This window comes from Leptodactylus fuscus, chromosome 7, assembly GCF_031893055.1.
Source record: "Leptodactylus fuscus isolate aLepFus1 chromosome 7, aLepFus1.hap2, whole genome shotgun sequence".
NCBI classification, from domain to species: domain Eukaryota; kingdom Metazoa; phylum Chordata; class Amphibia; order Anura; family Leptodactylidae; genus Leptodactylus; species Leptodactylus fuscus.
In genome coordinates, this window is record NC_134271.1 from 125,440,409 (window position 1) to 125,458,333 (window position 17,925).

Consider the following 17,925-nt stretch of genomic DNA (forward strand, 5'->3'; position numbering starts at 1 on the left):
ATATTTGTCAAAATTATGTCCATGCTTCCATATTATCCTTGTGGAATACTTTCTTTATTGAAATAGACTAGGACTGTCTATTCCTGGTCTCTGAGGATATTGGCAAGTTTCATTATTATTAAAATATATGTGTAAGGGAATTGATAGAGCAGCAATTTCCCAGTATCTGGTGGCAAACCTTGGGGGAGGGGCACAATAGACAGTGAGCCCTAAGCAGAACCCACCACTGCCCCTACCTGCTTGCCGGTCCTATCCTAAGTAATAGGTGGCAACTAGTCGATGGGCCCTTCCTAAGTAAGTGATAACACAGAACGAAGACAAGGCAAACAACAACAAAGGGAGGTCAGCTAGCCAAGGGTTCGGTAACAGTCAAGCAATGCAGTACAGAATCAAAATCCAAGAGAATAGTCACAAGGATAAGCCAGAGGTCAGAGGTAAGCAATAATAGGACAGTAGTCACAGGACAAAGTCTCAATAGCCAGCGAGTCTGTGTGGGCGGGTGGGCTGTATATAGAAAGCCAACGACCAGCCCCAGACCTGATTGGTAAGACAGGCTGTCAATCACAAAGGCAAGGCTAGAATTAACCATTAGAGGGGCAGAGAGAATCAAGGTGCAGGAGATGGGTTTGGTGAAAATTTAATTACTGAGATTGCGCAGTGTGAACACTGCTCAACGAAAAACACTAAGCAAAGAATCAAACTTAACACGCCTCCTGCGCCGCAGCGTGCGAGCAGAGTGTGGCACAGAGACCCAAACAGGCGGAGATGTTATAATATGCTTTTGAGAACAAATAGTACAGGCTCAGTCTACTTGTAATATGTGCACAAATGTTTCTGTATTTTTCTCTAGTAAATGCATGTTTTATCACATCCAGCCAAACAAGATTATTAAATATAAAAAAATAAAATAAAAAATCATCTGATCAATCCCCTACCGCTCTGGTTCTGATGTACCAACATGGGACATGTGACTGCTGCAGATATTGAATAAACTAATACAAGAGCACAGATTACATAGACTTTATAGGAAGGAGGGCTTTATAAGAAATTCCACGTGTGTGATAAAGTTAGGCTGGGTCTTAGAACCACTGATAAGAATTCTTGATGCTACCGTCTACAACACTATTGGGAAAACTAGAAACTCTTTATTTCTGCATGATAGCGCCCCTGTGGACAATGTTTCAATGAATACAAAAAATGGTTGACTCAGAATTACTTGACCGGCCTGTACAAAGATCCGACTTCTACCCCATCTAACACCTTCGGGATGAATTGGAATACCTTCTTTGATCCAGGTCTTATTGCCCAACTCTTTTGGCTGAATGTGTGCAAATCCCCATAGCCATGTAGTGGAGAGCTGTTCCATATGAGTGGAGGCTTTTATAATAGCGAGGAGGGAGCTAATTCCACGTTTATGTCCTGGATGTAAAACAAGCAGTTGTATGGTCATGTAGAGCACACATTGCAGCTTCAGCTGTATAAGGAATCACACAGGCACACCGTAAGATGAAGCTGATCTATCTCTATAAACCAAAGGGTAGGCACTAGAGATGAGCGAGTAGTATTCGATCAAGTAGGTATTCCATCAAATACTACGGTATTCAAAATATTCTTACTCGATCGAATACTACTAGCTATTCGCAGTAAATATTCGATTCAGAACCAGTGTTGATTGGCCGCAAATCAACGCTGGTTCTGCAGCAGGCTCGTCCTTGCTAGGAGAAGGCAGCTTGCTGTTACGAGGGAGCTTACTTTTTCTCATAGGAATGAATTGACCAGCGTTGATTGGCCAGTGTACAGCATTCAGCTAATCAACACTGGTTCTGCCGGAGGCTCGTCTGTGAGGAGGCGGAGTCTAAGATCGGACCACAACGGAGACTGCTGTGGTCCAATCTTAGACTCCGCCTCCTCAAAGACGAGCCTCCGGCAGAACCAGCGTTGATTGGCCGAATGCTGTACACTGGCCAATCAACGCTGGTCAATTCATTCCTATGAGAAAAAGTAAGCTCTCTCATCACAGCAAGCTGCCAGCTCTCCCGACTATCAAGGACGAGCCTGCTGCAGAACCAGCGTTGATTTGTCGCAGGCTCGTCTTTGCTAGCCAGGAGAGCTGGCAGCTTGTGGTTACAAGGGAGCTGACTTTTTATCAGTGCAACTGCCAGTGCCAGCTCTCCTCCTAAACACTCTCCTCCTGCTATTTGTGGACTTGGTGACTCTCCTTTAGTCGAATAGTGGTTTCCCCTGAAAAGAGCATTTTTTCCCATAGACTATTTGGGATTTGATTTTTGATCGAGTAGTCGAATATTGAGGCTCTACTCGAAACGAAATCTCAATATCAAATCTCGAATATTTCACTGTTCGCTCAACTCTAGAAGGCACCTACTTAATAGGATTGTGGGTATTACGCATAACTCTAATATCAGTGTTTGGTATTCGGGATGAATATGGCTACTGTTGTCCTAGTGTAGAAATGAAGCACCCATTTGGGAACGATGGTGGACAGTGGCATGACATGAGCGAGGCCCATGCACCTCATCATAAATGAGGCGCATCTACTGATAGTATATACTGTAAATCTCCTGGAATACTACTAGGTATCCCAGTCTTCCTTTTTGGGATTGTAAAGCACAATGTAGGTCTTAACATAAATTCAGTTATTGACAAAATGTTTCAGCGATTCCGTCATCAGGTCAAGGAGTTTGTATGTTTCGGAAACAAGCTGTCAATAAATTGGATTTCTGTGAAGACCTGTAGAGTAGCTTGATATCCTTTACAATCCTGGAAGAAGCAGTACCCCCTAGTACTGTTCCCTGGTGAATACCACGTACACATAACAGTTTCATCATCGAAATGTTGCAGTCGGAGACATAATGCAGAATTAGGCTCCTCACCACCAGCCCCTTGGTGCCATTTATGGGTCCCATACATATTAGTCTAAAATAGCTAAATTTGGACAATTTCAACCATAACAAATGCTTAGCAAGTGAAGCTTAACAATCAAATGATTGACGGTTTTCACCAACCAATGCCTCACCGTGTCATCTTTTGGAAAAATGTCGGCCATGTTTGAAAGTTTGACGGAAGAGTTTTCATAAGAAATGATGTCAAAGTAAGGAAAAGTAAAAGTAGAAGAGAAAACTGGAATGATAGTTACATAGTAGATGAGGTTGGATGAAGACATCAGTCCATCAAGTCTAACCTATAACCCTACAATCCCCTACAGTGTCGATCCAAGGGAAGGCAAAAAAAACCCCATGAGGCTCATGCCAATTGCCCTATTTCAGGGGAAAAAATTCCTTCCCGACTCCAATCTGGCTTCCAAACCATGATGGATCAAAATTCCCAACTAGAGAAAGGGCATTTAGCCTGAAACGCGTTATATGATAAATAAAGAGTTCTTCATTGGACCCGCAAATTTCCCAAGATTCCTTTTAGACAATTTTTCATCATCATCATAAACCAAAAAAGCCTTATTTTTCAAGAACGGACTTTTGTGATATCTCGAGTATTTTATACCAGGAGCCCACCCAGAATCATGATTCCGAGCCCTATACCGTATTATTATTTTCCTGCCCCCCCAGTCTTTGTATATGCTTCTTCTGACTATATAATACATCAGATGCTGGTTCTATCCAGACACGAGAGCTGTCAGAGCTTGCTTTGGCTGCTGGTGCTGAGCACTTCATGTGTTCACATATCTGATCGGTAGGTCAGACAGGGAGGTGCAGCCAGTACCTGGTTTTGCAGACAACCCACTCTCAGATTTAATCTGATCTGGGCCCCGGAGGAGCTGGGTTTCCGTCCGGCCACCTGTCTGCCACATGAAATGTTTCACAAGACAGATGGGAAGGTGACAGAGCTGTCCTTGGACAACGAATCTGCAATTGCAGAGTCTGTACATAGAAATGAACATTGCTTTATGCGCATAGTCGGTATCGAAGAATCCTGCACGATGCAGTATGTATAGACACACATTTGGCCATATTATTTGCTATCAATACTATGGATTCCCTATCTGGGCTCCATCACTAGCAACGATTATTCTGGTAACTGAATGGATTTGCATAAACTAGCATTTTATACCACATACGTCTTAGTATTTGTATACAAATATCAATTATAACATACTATTATCACAGCATGTCGCAGACAAAAAAAAAAAAAGAATGGGGTTTTGTTTAGCCAACATAATGAATGGGGGCGACTACTATAATGAAATAGTTAATTTGAGGAATTGCTAGTTTGGTGCATTCCCGCCCATGGTAGAGACCTAGAGAGAGCGCGTGTTACCAGCAGCAGGAGACAGATGACATTGGGCTCTGTGATTTCCAGCCTGGCCCTTGGAATTTAAGCAGCCGACTCTTTCTTGGCTATTATGGTGGCATGTTCGGCGGCTGCCAGCTCTTTAACTGGGGACTGGTGCTAATTTCAGGGCTAATTCCAAGCCGTTCCACATCACTGACTATAGCAGGTGGCTGAGTCCGATGGAGCAGAGAGAAGAGGAGGGGCAGGGAGAGAGAGAGAGAAAATTACCCTGCTCGGAAAGGAATTCTCTGATTCAATTGACTGATTATTCTGTCAGATAATATGGGTAGCGAGGACAAGGAACGCAGCCGTACTAGGAAGACAGGGAAATACGGAATGGACTTACCGCCATAGTCCAAACACAATACACAGGCGCCTAGATCTATTACAATATGTACATGACTATGGGCACAGGTGACTCCATGTAAAACACCTTTGTGTATATTGTACATACGTGTATCGTTACTGCGGCACAGATTTATCGACACGTTTAGCTTTTAGGCAAGACAAAGGGCTCTGAATTTATCCGATATATTTCTTTGTATACCAAATTGTGGAGTTTGAAAAGCATGAACGGGAAACTACAACATAGACCATCTTCGCAATACGAAAAGGATCATGTACAATTTCGAGTTGCAGAAACGCGGTAGATTTTGTTGCGGTTTTTTGAGCCAAAACCAAGATTGGCTACAAAAAGAATGGGAAATATATAGGAAGTTCTTATACTTCTACCTTTGTCAATCCACTCCTGGCTTTGGCTCAAAAAATCTCAACAAAATCTGCAACAAAAAAAGCTGTGTTTCTGCAGTAAAAATCTGAGCTGGAGATGAGGTGGAAAGAGGATATGGCACAACCATGGTCAATGGAGTCAGTCTTGGGCCAAGGGCAGGAGACTATAATCTGGGTATAGTCCATATACCTCGTTCAAACTCAAAGGTAGGTTGGCTGTTGCCGCCTCTAAGCTAAGTTCACATGGTGGATTTTGCGGCAACCTGCCATACAAAATCTGCTGCGGTAGTAGAAACATTTCCTATTCCCATTCATTACAATGGGAGGTTTGGGCAGAGATCGACCAATTTTTTCACAGTTCACCCTCACCTTACGTCTGTTCCTAGACAATGGGTATTAGGGTAAGTTCACATGGTGGAATTTTTACTGTAGAATTTGTCAAAAAACTCAATAAGTATCCGTCTTCCATTGAAATGAATGGGAGGCAGAATGATCTGTGGCCGAATTCCAACCCAAAAATTCTACTGCATGAACTCACCCTCATACCTACTGTCCAGTTGCAAACGTAGGGTGACAAAGAACCAATTGGGGACACCAATAAAAAATATCAATACACACTTCCCAAAGATAAGTGAGACAGTAATGGATATTGTTTAGAGATTTTATTCTACGGCTACAAACTGCTCCAGTCTTCAGGTCCAATTCTGATAGCGTGTAAAATACAATAAGAGTATGTAAAATATATATAAAACTTGTAAAATAAGAATTGTAGCTACCCTTCTCAAGTGTCTGGGGGGCTAAGATATAAGGTGCTATTTCAAGGGATCCTCACACTAAAGAAGGCGAAAAAAATCGCTGGCACCCTAGGGGCGTTGTTGCTTTACATTTTATTGTATATGTTATATTGTATATAGAGATATATCTATGTATATATCCCAACAATTGTAATGGGATATCCCCGCAGGCTTGGAATGTGAGTGGTAAAGTCGGATGGCATCAGTGAGCATATGAAGTTCTTCTCTTCTGTTATTTAATGGCATGTTATTGAAAAAACCCCAAAATATCTTATTTATTATAAATATTCCAATTCTTTTCTGTGCATTAAGAACATTGCATGCGTATGTAAATTTTACACTCATCACTTGTCATTGCTGTACCTTGAGGGGGTGCAGAGGGGACAGTCGCACCAGGGTCCGGGAGCCTCAGGGGGGCCATAAGCACTGGCATCAGTATTGAGATTGCAGCTTCCATCTGGCCCATAAGCCAAGGAGACCCACAGATTACCCGAACCACACTAAGGTGGATTAGAATCCATAACCATCACTATCAAGTATTCGCTGTAGGGATGAGGTAGGGGGCCCCGGACAAAAGATCACATCGGCCCCAACAAGACTTTAGTTACATCACTGTCACTTGTTATATATTATATAATGATAAACTTTTTTTTTTATGTCCATCCCAGCCCGACCTTCGGTCTCCTGACCAAATCGTAGACCATACGATTCCCTAAGTTCCGATCAGTAGGTTTTCGGTAGAGGTGGGATACATATCACAATACAGATGCTCATATGGGAAGGCAATACGCTTCTGATTGAGAGCCGCAATATGCACAATGCTACCTACTAATCTACGAATGGCATGTGCAGATATCCCACCTTCTATCCCATAAAAATCTTGGACTTTTTTTTTTCTTTTTTTACATGACCTGTTCATATAGTGCAGATTGTGATACCAAACTCAGTGCGGTCATGGGATCTCTAAGGCACTTTGTGGCAGTGACTCGAAATCACAACACAGTTGGCACAATGTACATTGTACTGTATATTGTGTATGGGCCAAGGGTGTATAGGCGGTATTAAATTTAGCACATAGGCAGGACCTGGACCTCGAATCGTTAAGCAGCTCGTTGACTAATCTTCCTCTATGTCAGCTCATTTTAGACCTATCTGGATGCACTTGTAAATTTTGCATGGTGGCCACATATAATCCTACGATTCACTTTTTGTGTGTTTGTATCGGTGAGAGAGTTAACACCAGGGTCAGTCTCTCATCTTCTACTCCTCCCTCAGGATAGAGTTATTCTCTGCTGGCCTTTTCCACCCTCACCCTGCAGCCAACACATCTGAAAATACATATGCATAAGAGCTATTTGCATATGCTAATCCATGCACGGCTCAGTGTATTTGCATAGGTGTGAGTTCCCGGCAGTGATACGGGCTAGGAGGGGGCTATAAGAGGTGCTCGCGATGTAGTCCCTCTGCATGCTATGGCCAAAAGCGTTTTAGCTTCCGATGCCCTGTCATTCACTATTTGTGATTAGATTGCAACACATCTGCTCAAATAGTTGGACTTGTTTACCATAGATAAGCTTATGGGGTTAGCGACCATTTACTTTACTTCTGTTGTAGTTAAGATCCTTGGGGTTTGTCCATACGTATACATATGCTTTATTTAGATTGAAATACTGTGCACTGTGGAACCTAGAAAGTTATTAATAGTGAATACACGTCATATAAAATTTCCAGTGAGTACATATCAGATATAGTCCAGTGAGTACATATCAGATATATCAGCCATCAGGTTGAAAACTCTTAACTCTGATGATCCCTTCCAAAGCAGAAGACTCATCTTGACCATGATGGAAAGGGTAGGAGAAATACAGTTTGCATTAGGACCTACTAAACTGTGCCAATGATCCTCATGATGCCTCAAAAGACCTTTGTCGCTATCAGACTTTAATAGTGAATACACGTCATATATAATTTCCAGTTATTACAATATATCAGATATATCAGCCATCAGGTCGAAAACTCTCAACACTGATGGTCCCCTCCAAAGCTGAAGACTCATCTTGACCATATTGGAAAGGAGAAATACAATTGGCATTAGGACCTACTAAACTGTGCCAATGATCCCATGGTGGTCTCAAGAGACCTTTGACTCTATCAGACTTTATATATCCAGTTCATCAAGGATTTGCTATACATAGGGGGCTTACTTATATAGGTTCTACTAAATTGTATCAGTGATCCCCAACCTGCCACTTCATGGATGCCTTACGAGATCTCAATTAGACTTCACACAAAAACTTCAGCGGGGTTAGGACTATACATACAAACCTGCCCATGCACCTTGTATATACAATTGGAAAAAAAACGTATACTAGCTTATTGCAGATTTTTCCCATAAAGGCCAGTTCGAATTGGCACAAGTGGATATAGCCCCATTGTTCCTCATGCATATCGAAAAAATACACACTGAGTTCTGGTTTTCTGCCGCAGATCCTGTAGTAAATACATGTCCTATTTGTAATATTCAATTCTGAGATGTGTGAACATACCCTAATAGAATTAGTACCCCAACATGTGGCAGCTTTGTTGCTCGCACATTGACTCCATGTCCGATACTCCCAAGTGTAATAGCTGTAATACCTTTTCCTATGACAAGCTTAGATTACTTATAAGTGACAACCACAGCACCCCTATGTATTACTACTCCAGTTAAAACATATCCCTGTCCATCCCACCTAAAGAAAGTAATGCCCTGCTTCCACTCTAAAGTCCTGGAGTGCAAAGAACAGGTATTAGATAAATGTTCCTTTGCTCTCTATGACAGGGCAGAGTGCCCAATACTTAGAAACGCTCCTGCCTGATCATAATTCGGGATTCACACCCTTCAAAAACATATGTTAAAGGGGATTTCTGGGCAAAAAATGTTGATTTTTTTTTTTAGTAAAAAAAGGTCTGTTCTATTAATGGGTTAATAAATGCACCCATATAACTTTAGCTATGCTTTGAGTGATTTCCGGGTGTCTCTAAAAGCTCCTGATATCTTCTGCATTTGTTTACAAGGATATGCTTCCTGTTATGTACCTTCCATGCTAGCTACCTCTCATCTAACTCCTCTCCCTCCTTCCCATACACCCCCTCCCTGTCTCTCTAGCTATCCCGCCCACTACTAACGCTTCCCAAACTAATCAGCCCAACCCATGACCTAATTATATACTTACCTCTCTTCTTTCCGTCATGGCTTCTTCCTGCGGGATGGCTCCTCCCTCCTTTCTAACTTCTTGTCCCAGCACTGCTCTGTGCACTGCAGCGACGATCCACCTCTACTGTGCATGCGTTGGAGCATCAGCAGCAGAGGAGCGCTGGGACTAGCGCCTGCAATCAGAGAAGAGGGAGGAGCCATCCCGCAGGAAGAAACCTGGAAGGTAAACATAATGGAGTAGACAGGGGGTGGAGTAGTAGTGACTTTCCGGAACTTGGAAACGGATCGTCACTGGATAACCAGCAAATGTGGGTAAATATACGTTTTTGATTACTTATGTTATTTAAAAAGTGGGAGGGTGTTTAGGGATTTCCATTTATCCCGGACAACCCCTTTAACAAATCCTCAAATATAGTGATGATTACATTTGCTACATTTATGGGGATTGTTGCCTATTATTGTGGCGAGGTGAGAAGGAAGTTCAAAGAATCTTAAATTAACTTCTCAGAAGTGAAGATTTCATCCTCACTCAATCACTGATTGCTGATAGACTGCTTTTTCCCTGTTACTGTGCATAGGGAGAAAGCTGTCAATCGGTAGCATGTGGATTTAGAGAGCCTGTAGCTCATGAATACACTGGTCTCCCAGTTTACAGTGTTCACAGATGAAGTTAGGTGTAGGCAAAAATGGAAAACTCCTTTAAATAACATGAAGAAACCATGAGTTACTGGTTTTGATAAAAATACACTACAGCTATTGGGGAGTGAGTGTGAAGCCAAGTCTACCTATGGATGTAGAATGTATTTACTTTTACATCCCCTTAAAAAATATCTGATACAGACTATAATTTGCTCTTATAAAGAAATATTGGAGCGGCTATCTGCACCGACTACTTGCCAGGAAAATCTTACAGTAGTTTCCAAGCTCCTACTGATCTAGGAATGGATGGGGTTAGTTACAGGGAGGCTGTCCTCCATGTCTCACTTTCCTCTCAATGTATTCCAAAGCCAGTAATAAGGATTATTTAGGGTTTAGGCCGGATACAGGAGCAGAATACATTACAATAGTGTGCACACTGGGGATTAATATGAGAAGACTCCAGGCTGCTTTTGATGACTTTGCACTCATAATGCCAGAGAAATTCTTTGAAAGACAGAAGACATAGGGATTATGAGGGCGCTGAGGCATTACAACTTGAGCCGTAACCTGCGAACTGACACTACAAGCCCCACAATGCACTGGGTTGCTCTTTTCTGGAGTCACCAGTGAAGCCAATGTTGTACAGTGCCCAGTTATTTGTAATTCTTTTTGCCGATTAATTTGCCATTTGGGTCTTTTTTTTTTTTTTTTTTTCGGAGAGGCTTATTTTAGCGGTGTAACCAGTGTGAAGGTTTAGGGTTTGCGGAGTAAGATTTTACCCTTCTGGGGAGGAATCAATATCTCATTGTCCATTGCTCAGCCTTGGTCCTTGATCTCTAGAGGTCCCCGGTACGCTTTAAAAACTACGAATAAGTAACTATCTAATTTAGTACTGTAACTGACTACTACTTGTTGAACCTAGAAGTAGTAGTAGTTCCACCTAAGAAGAGTGCAGAATACTCCTCCTTGCCACCATCGAAGGGTTAACGAGGGTTTTCGGTGGCGACCACCCTATGTCCAGAGGACCAAAAAACATGACCTTTGATCTTGCGGCGCAAAAGGGAAGCACTTACTAATTATTAGCAAAGATGCCCTGATTGCCCAAATGGGGGAGCAGTCATATGACACTGGAAGTTTAGTATTTTTTGGGAAAGCTGTGACAATTCATGACAGGGAGCCTACGTTCCTCTTCCATCTGTATTGGCGAGTCGCTGGTTCTGGAATCCTACTTCTTCCAGTCTGGCCGTTTTTACCCCTCCCCTCTGTAATAGGCCACCCAGGACCTTTCAGACACAGGGCCATCAATTGCCCAAATGGAGGAGCAGTCATGTGATCCCAGAATTTTTGTATTTTTTCAGAAAGTTGTGACAAGTCAGCTGCCTCCCCTCTCCATGTGTATTGGTGCGTCACTGGTTCTGGCATTCAGCTCAATCTAGCCTGGATGATTTTACCTTCCTCTCTATAGTAGGCCATTCAGGCCCTTGCAGCCACATGACCATACTTGGTGACCTGATGACAACTTTCTGAAAATTATTTTAGCTTATCAATGACATTGTCAATCACTGTCTCATATAGGACTCACAGTCTACATAGATTGTGAGTCCTAGGATTCCAGATGCTAACCACTGAACCACCATGCTGCCCCCCCCCCCAAAAAAAAAAAAAGTAAATGTCCAGGATCATGTGACGACTCTTCCGTTTGGGCCTTTTGGGCATTACGAATTAGTAAGTGCTTTACTTTTATATTGTAAGAGTATTGATCATGTTTTATGCGCCCCTAGACATCCACTATTAAGGGGTTGCCTGCCTATTCAATTTTTTAAAACAGAATGCTGTAAAAATTATAGGGACGATTCTCGCCTCACAAATCTCATGTTGTTCCCATTTTTTCATCTTTCTGGTCCCGCTTGACACACCGGAACTGGGCGCTCAGCCAATGATTGGCTGTGAAGTTGTTTCCTTTGTGTCAAGACGGACCAGAAAATGAAGACTACAGAGACGTGGTACATTGCAGAACAGAAACGACAGGGGTCAGTGAGGTGTTTATCGTTTTCATTTCATTACAGCATTGATTGAAAATACATTTGAAATACTAAAAATATTTTAGTGTGTAATTTTTTATATATATTTACTGAAACAGGAATGCCCCTTTAAAGAGGACCTTTTGACACTCCGCATACTCCAAGTACGTTTTAATAGGCACCACGCCTCTTATTCTGGCAGAGTTGGAATTTTTCTCTAGCCCCCATCACTCTCAAGCAGTCACTTCTGTCAGTTTCAACACAGTTACACTCCCTACTCTCAGGTGGGCAGTCCTGACATGGAGTAGAAAGACAGGGACCGCCCATCTGGCAGTAGGGAGCATAGTTGTGTTAAAACTGACAGATATAACTGCTTGGGAATGGTGGGGGCTAGAGAAAAAAAATCCAGCTGTGCCAGAATAAGTGGATCAGCGCCTATTAAAGGATGCAAAGAGTTAGAGTTGGTGTAGGTGGTCAAAGGTCCTCTTTAATAAACCTTTTTGTGGGCTTTAGAACCTCCTTATATGATTTTTTTTTGGCAATTTTACTCTACACCTAGAATTTTTATGTGTCCACTGAAAATACACTTTAACCTGCCATGTTGTAAGTGGTGCCCTGTCTGGCGGTAGCATGTTATAGAGCGGGATCGGTTGAACAGATTGATATAAAGTTTGAACAGATTGATATAAAGTTTTGTGGGAGAAGATTCTTGTAAGTTTTTGTTTGCAATAAGTCAAGTGGGTGGTCCTACTTGGTAATTGACAACTATGGGCTCGTTCACACGGAGTAAACGCGCCGCGCATTGTGGCGCGTTTACGGCGCGTGTACGCCGCGTTTTTTTACGGTGCGCGATGACGCCACGTTAACGCCGCGTAAACGCGGCGCTAACGCGGCGTAATCGCGCACCGTAAAAAACGCGGCGTACACGCGCCGTAAACACACCACAATGCGCGGCGCGTTTACTCCGTGTGAACTCTGCCTATCTCTGTAAACAGGGAAGGGGTTGTCCTTCAATAGGTGGGACCTCCCACTGGACTCCTAGGGATGAAAAGAACAAGGTTTTAAATAAATAAAATACAGGTTAGAGCGGGTTCACACCTGCGCCCCGATCTCCGCTTTGTGGGTTTCTTACTTCTGCCCCTGACAGGAGACTGAAACCCAGCAGTCAGTGTCCGCCCGTGAGCGTCTTCTGGTCTCTGCGCCAAAACCGTTTTTTTTTTTTTTTTTTTTTTAACCAGCCTTAAAGCCCTGCATGTCCGACTTTGTGTCCGTTTAAAAAGATACGGTTTCGCCGCGGAGACCAGAAGACGCTCACGGGTGGACACTTTGCAAACCCATTGAAATGAATGAGTCTTAAAAGTGACTGCCGGTTTCCGTCTCTTGTCCAGTTTCTTGGACAGAAGACGGAAACCTGCAAAGCGGAGACGTCCTTATGTTTTTTCCCTACATTTGCTCTGCTCCTCTCGCTTTATAGCGCTTCTTTTACTTAGGGCACCATCTTGATCATGACAAGTATCATTTTCTGGTGAATTCGTGATTTTTTTTTGATTTTTTTTAGAAGGAAATGCTCTTTAAAGGTGAAGATCATTTATAGTATGAGGAGGAAAGGGGAGACAGGTATACGTATATCAAATATGATGAGACAGACTTTACTAGCTGCTTAGCCTACATGCAGAATATTCTCCATGCTTTGCTTTATACTGTAGTAGAAAGTAACATTATAAACCCTAACTTATCAGCAAGTAGTATATAGAGGACTAGGGACATAAAGAGGTGCATGGCTAAAGAGGGTGATATCCTGCCTCACGTGTATAATTTGTCTTTTTCTCATGGCAGGGGAGCCTCCAGGCCTATGACCGCATGTCCCATCCCTTGTCCTCCAGACCTCAACCTAAGGTACATAATTGTGATGAAATGTTGGGAAGGGTGGAATACTTTAGTTTTCTTGCACCCGTCCATACCCAATGTCGCAAATAATATAATAATATATCTATATAATATTTGAGTCTGGCTCTAGAATGACATGTCACTTTTACGTTTTTGTGAAATCTATGATGCACCGCGAACGATTCGTCCTGCTTTGTCTTATCATGGAGGTTACTATGACTTATTATAATGGGAGGTGAGCAAGTAACTGGTGGCAAACTAGTCCTTTCAGAGGGTTAAGGTGGCCATACACATTAGATGAAAGGGGTTCTGGGGTTTATATATTGATGACGTTTTCTTAGGATAGGTCATCAATATGTGATAGGTGGGGGTCCAACACCCAGGGCCCTCAACCGTCAGCAAGCACCAAGGAGTTGTGGTTGGTATGGCAGCTCAGCCTTATTCACTTGAACGTGAGATCCCAACCGATCACATATCCTAAAAATGCATCATCAATATGTAAGTTTTGGAAAACCCCTTTCATGTCCCAATGCTCCGATTTCTGCCAGAGTCGACCATCTAATGTGTATGGGGGTAGGCCAACTTTCTCCTGAAGGCAGATGTCGGGCAAAGAAAGATCAGGTTGTGGACTATAAACATGCCCAGTCCTTTTCACCAGAGACATCTGATAACAACTTACTTCCCTCTCCCCAATTGACGTGGTCAAGTGTGTATGTGCGTGGTAGAGGCGGGAGCCATCAAAAGCTCTCTGAAGTGTAAGGCCAGCTTTACTAATGGTGGATTGGACAGCAGTGGCTGTCATGTCTTACAAAGGCTGCCAATAGTTGTCGGCAGCTTATCTCCATTGAGAGCAAAGGATTGGGCATATTAACGCAACATGCACAATCCTTTGTTTCCTTCAATATGACACGAACATCAGCTGGATATTTAATATACATATAAGATGCAAGTAGTGGTTCAGTCAACCTCAATCTAATGTGGATGGTCACCTTAGACATGTATACAATGTATAAGCATGAAAGACTAAGCCAAATAATACGTATCCTTTATATTATACACACAGTAATACATGGTCTTAGGATCTACTATGCCAGGCAAAAAAAGTATTTGCTTTACCCATGTAAGATTTCAATCGAGCAAGTGTCGTATTGCCATTTACATTGATATATTAACATGCATGCTCTGACAAGACATTGACACCGCTTACCATGCACCGCTTTGTGTCATTTTTGAAAGATTTTTGGTTTTCTTAACCTCTTAATTCCCTCTCATTACTATAACTACTCAACATGGCGAGTTTGTGTCTTCCGTGTTTTGGGTCCAGCAGTTCCGAGTTTTTAACTACCTTGTTTTCTTGTTTATTCCGGCTCCCGAAAAAAGAAGCGGCATGCTCCTTCTTCAGGCCAATTTGCCTCGCAATTCAGCCTGAAGACACTCCCTCCTCCCGACTAGACTCATTCATTTGGGCCTAATCCAGAGCAGAGTGCACGACTGGATGCCGGTGCACTGCATCGGCATCCAGTCGCAGTTACCCGTATTTTGGACCGGAACCTGAGGCAGCCTCCACCTCAGGTTCCGGACCAAAATACCCCGTGTGAACTTATGCTAACAGTGCACCATTTTATTCATTTCCAACTTGCACATTATTTTTCATAAAAGGTTGATCAAGGTGGCCCAAGGCAGGGATCAAGACGGTCTAGGGCAGGCGTGTTATTCTTGAAATTTAAGCCATAGATTTCAGTTCTAGAGCACGAGACCTCCTGGAGCCTCTTACAATAATTTTGCCACATCTCCCATTATTAAAGGGGCTCTATCACTGGGAAAAGTCATTTTTATCTAAACACATGCTTGCATAGGCTTTAGAAAGTCTATTCCACACTTACCTTTTGTATGTAGATTGCTTCAGTGGTCTCTGAATAAGTCCGTTTTTATTCATATGCTAATGAGCCTCCAGCCAGTACAGGAAGTTCCCAGCAGCCTCCTCTCTCCCATTATCTTCTATGTGTGGGAAGCAAACAGGAAGCGAGTCATCAGCAGCAGCAGGAGCGTCTCCCATAGAAGACAATAGGAGAGGTGTGCACCTTCTATCGTGCACCAGTCTAATTAGCATATGAATATAAACGGACTTATTCAGAAACCAGTGAGGCAATCTACATACAAAAGATAGGTGTGAAATAGACTTTCTAAGGGCTATGCAAAGGTGTAATTAGTTAAAAATGACTTTTCCTAGTGATAGAGCCCCTTTAAGACCTGCATATATTTCTCTGGTCTTAATAAATTCACCCAACATGTGCAAAATAAATTAAAAGGGTCTACCAGTACTGCCCTATGGGGCATCTAGCACTATAGTTTTGCCCACGCACTCTATATTGGTAGCCTGTGGTCGGCACCTTTTAGATTTGACTAGCATTTTCCGCGACTTTCGTCTGCGGCACCCCTCCACCGGCGCGCCCCCGTCCCCCCTACCACCGTGCTGTGCAGTATTTGCAGGTGTGGTCCGGCAACCCTCAAGCACAGTCGTGCGTGCGCGTGACCACCATCCCGGGGACCCTCATAGTACGTGGGTTCCTGGACCCATTCCTCACTCTTTGGCCCCTCCCGCGTGCCCCCATTTTACCCGACCCGGGACCCCCTGCTCCCCACCCCAAATGGTCGTCACTTTGGCCCCCCCTCTTACCTGCTGCCCCCCACTCATGCCACCCATCCTCCTCCTCCCCAAACTGGCCTGCCATGCGCACCCCCATCCCGAGGGCCTCTGTCAACGCCCCCACCTGGCGCATGCACGACATGTTTGGCAAGCGAGAGTGTGTGCGACCGTAGAAGGAGGCTGCATGTCGGCCGCTCGCTCCGGACGGTCCAGAGCTTGCAGTGGGAGGCATGTGCTACAGCGTGTACAGCGTCCTCAGCGTCGCCCACACAATGCCGCTGGCCTATCGGAAAGCGTCTGAAGCAGAGCGGATTACGTTGTCTCGGCTCCATTAGCCTTGCGGAACAGCAAATTCGGAGCTTGCGGTGGCGTTGTGTGGGCATTTAGCGGCTTAATATGTAGCCTATGTATCTTTCCAGGTTCCAAGGTATGTATGTTCCAAATTTGAGCCGAATCCCTGCAGCCGTTTTTGCGTGATTGAGAAACAAACCCACAAACTTTCACATTTCTAATACTAGTAGGATGACCATGTGTATAAGGCGCAATGTCCCTTTAACACATATCGCCTGAATAAATGCACAGAAAAAAATCTCCTCCAGCTTCACGGAGGCTGAAGATATTGGATGAAGGGTGGCTGACGCCGACGTTTTTTCTTAGCTTTTTTTTTTTTATTGACAGGGAGAACAATTTAACCAAACGCCAGGCCATCATTTTGCCAGTCAAGTGTGATATGGGTTGGTCAAGGGAGACATACGCCTGTATGATTTTGAGGAAGAATTGCTGAAATTGCAGTAGTTACGTTGAGATCAGCTGTAGCTTCCGTCATTAGAGAGCCCTGAGATTCTTTTATCCGTTCTTGGCAATATAATGAATTCGCAGATAAAATGCTCTTAACCCCAGAGGGGGTGTAACACATTAATATTGTTTGTATTGAGATTCTGTGAACAATACGCTTCTCCCTGGCAGAAAATGGTTTGACTCATGGAATTATCTCCCAGTGGAGGTGGTGAAGGCAAAGGGAATTCACGGCTTCCTAACTTTTAGTGTCGGGCTCTATGAAGAATGTGAATGAGCATGTAGATGACAACAGGTAGGGATGTGTGGGACTAAGCCATTTAAAGGGAACCTGTCACATTGAATGTGTATGCGGCATGTTATAGAACAAGAGGAGCCGAGCAGATTGATGTATTGTGTGTTGGAAAATATTTTGTATATTTTGTAATTTTCTCACTTTAATTCTTAGGAGTCCGGTGGGCGGTCCTACTCGGTGTCTCTGTATGCACACTTATATAATGAAGGTGTCCGCTACTAAATATCAATCTTCTAGTCTCTTTCTGTCCTATGAACCCACTGACCAGAGATCGCACGCATGTTCAATATGACGAGTTCCCTTTAACATTACAGCACAGAGGTGCCTTGACTAAACCAGACATCTTAGGGTTAATTCACGCAGGGCAGAATTGTCGCAGACAACGAAAAAAAAATCCACTCCATACTTCTTAATTGGGTTGCTTGTTCAGCATGTGCTTGGATATCTGTTGGGGACCCCAAATGGAAACCTATCCAATTGAAAAAGCCGTTACCTAAGGAAATCCATGGACCCAATAGACTATAATGGGGTCCATGTGGTTTCTGCTCGGTTTCCACATGAAAAATGTGGAGAGGAAAGTGCTGCTTGCAGGACTTTGCTCTCCACATATTTCATGT

The 17,925-nt window shown here is 43.3% G+C and overlaps 1 protein-coding gene across 5 annotated transcripts in view; it reads left to right on the forward strand.

The window, feature by feature from the left end:
* NPAS3 (neuronal PAS domain protein 3) overlaps positions 1-17,925 on the forward strand; it is a 344,072-nt gene that overhangs the window by 121,234 nt on the left and 204,913 nt on the right. For 4 of the 5 annotated variants that reach the window (XM_075282962.1, XM_075282963.1, XM_075282965.1 and 1 more), the window contains exon 2: positions 13,521-13,580. The exons of the other annotated variant lie outside the window; for it this stretch is intronic. In XM_075282962.1, the coding sequence (XP_075139063.1) occupies positions 13,521-13,580 (60 nt within the window). The remainder of the gene's footprint in view (positions 1-13,520; positions 13,581-17,925) is intronic. 5 annotated transcript variants of the gene reach the window in all.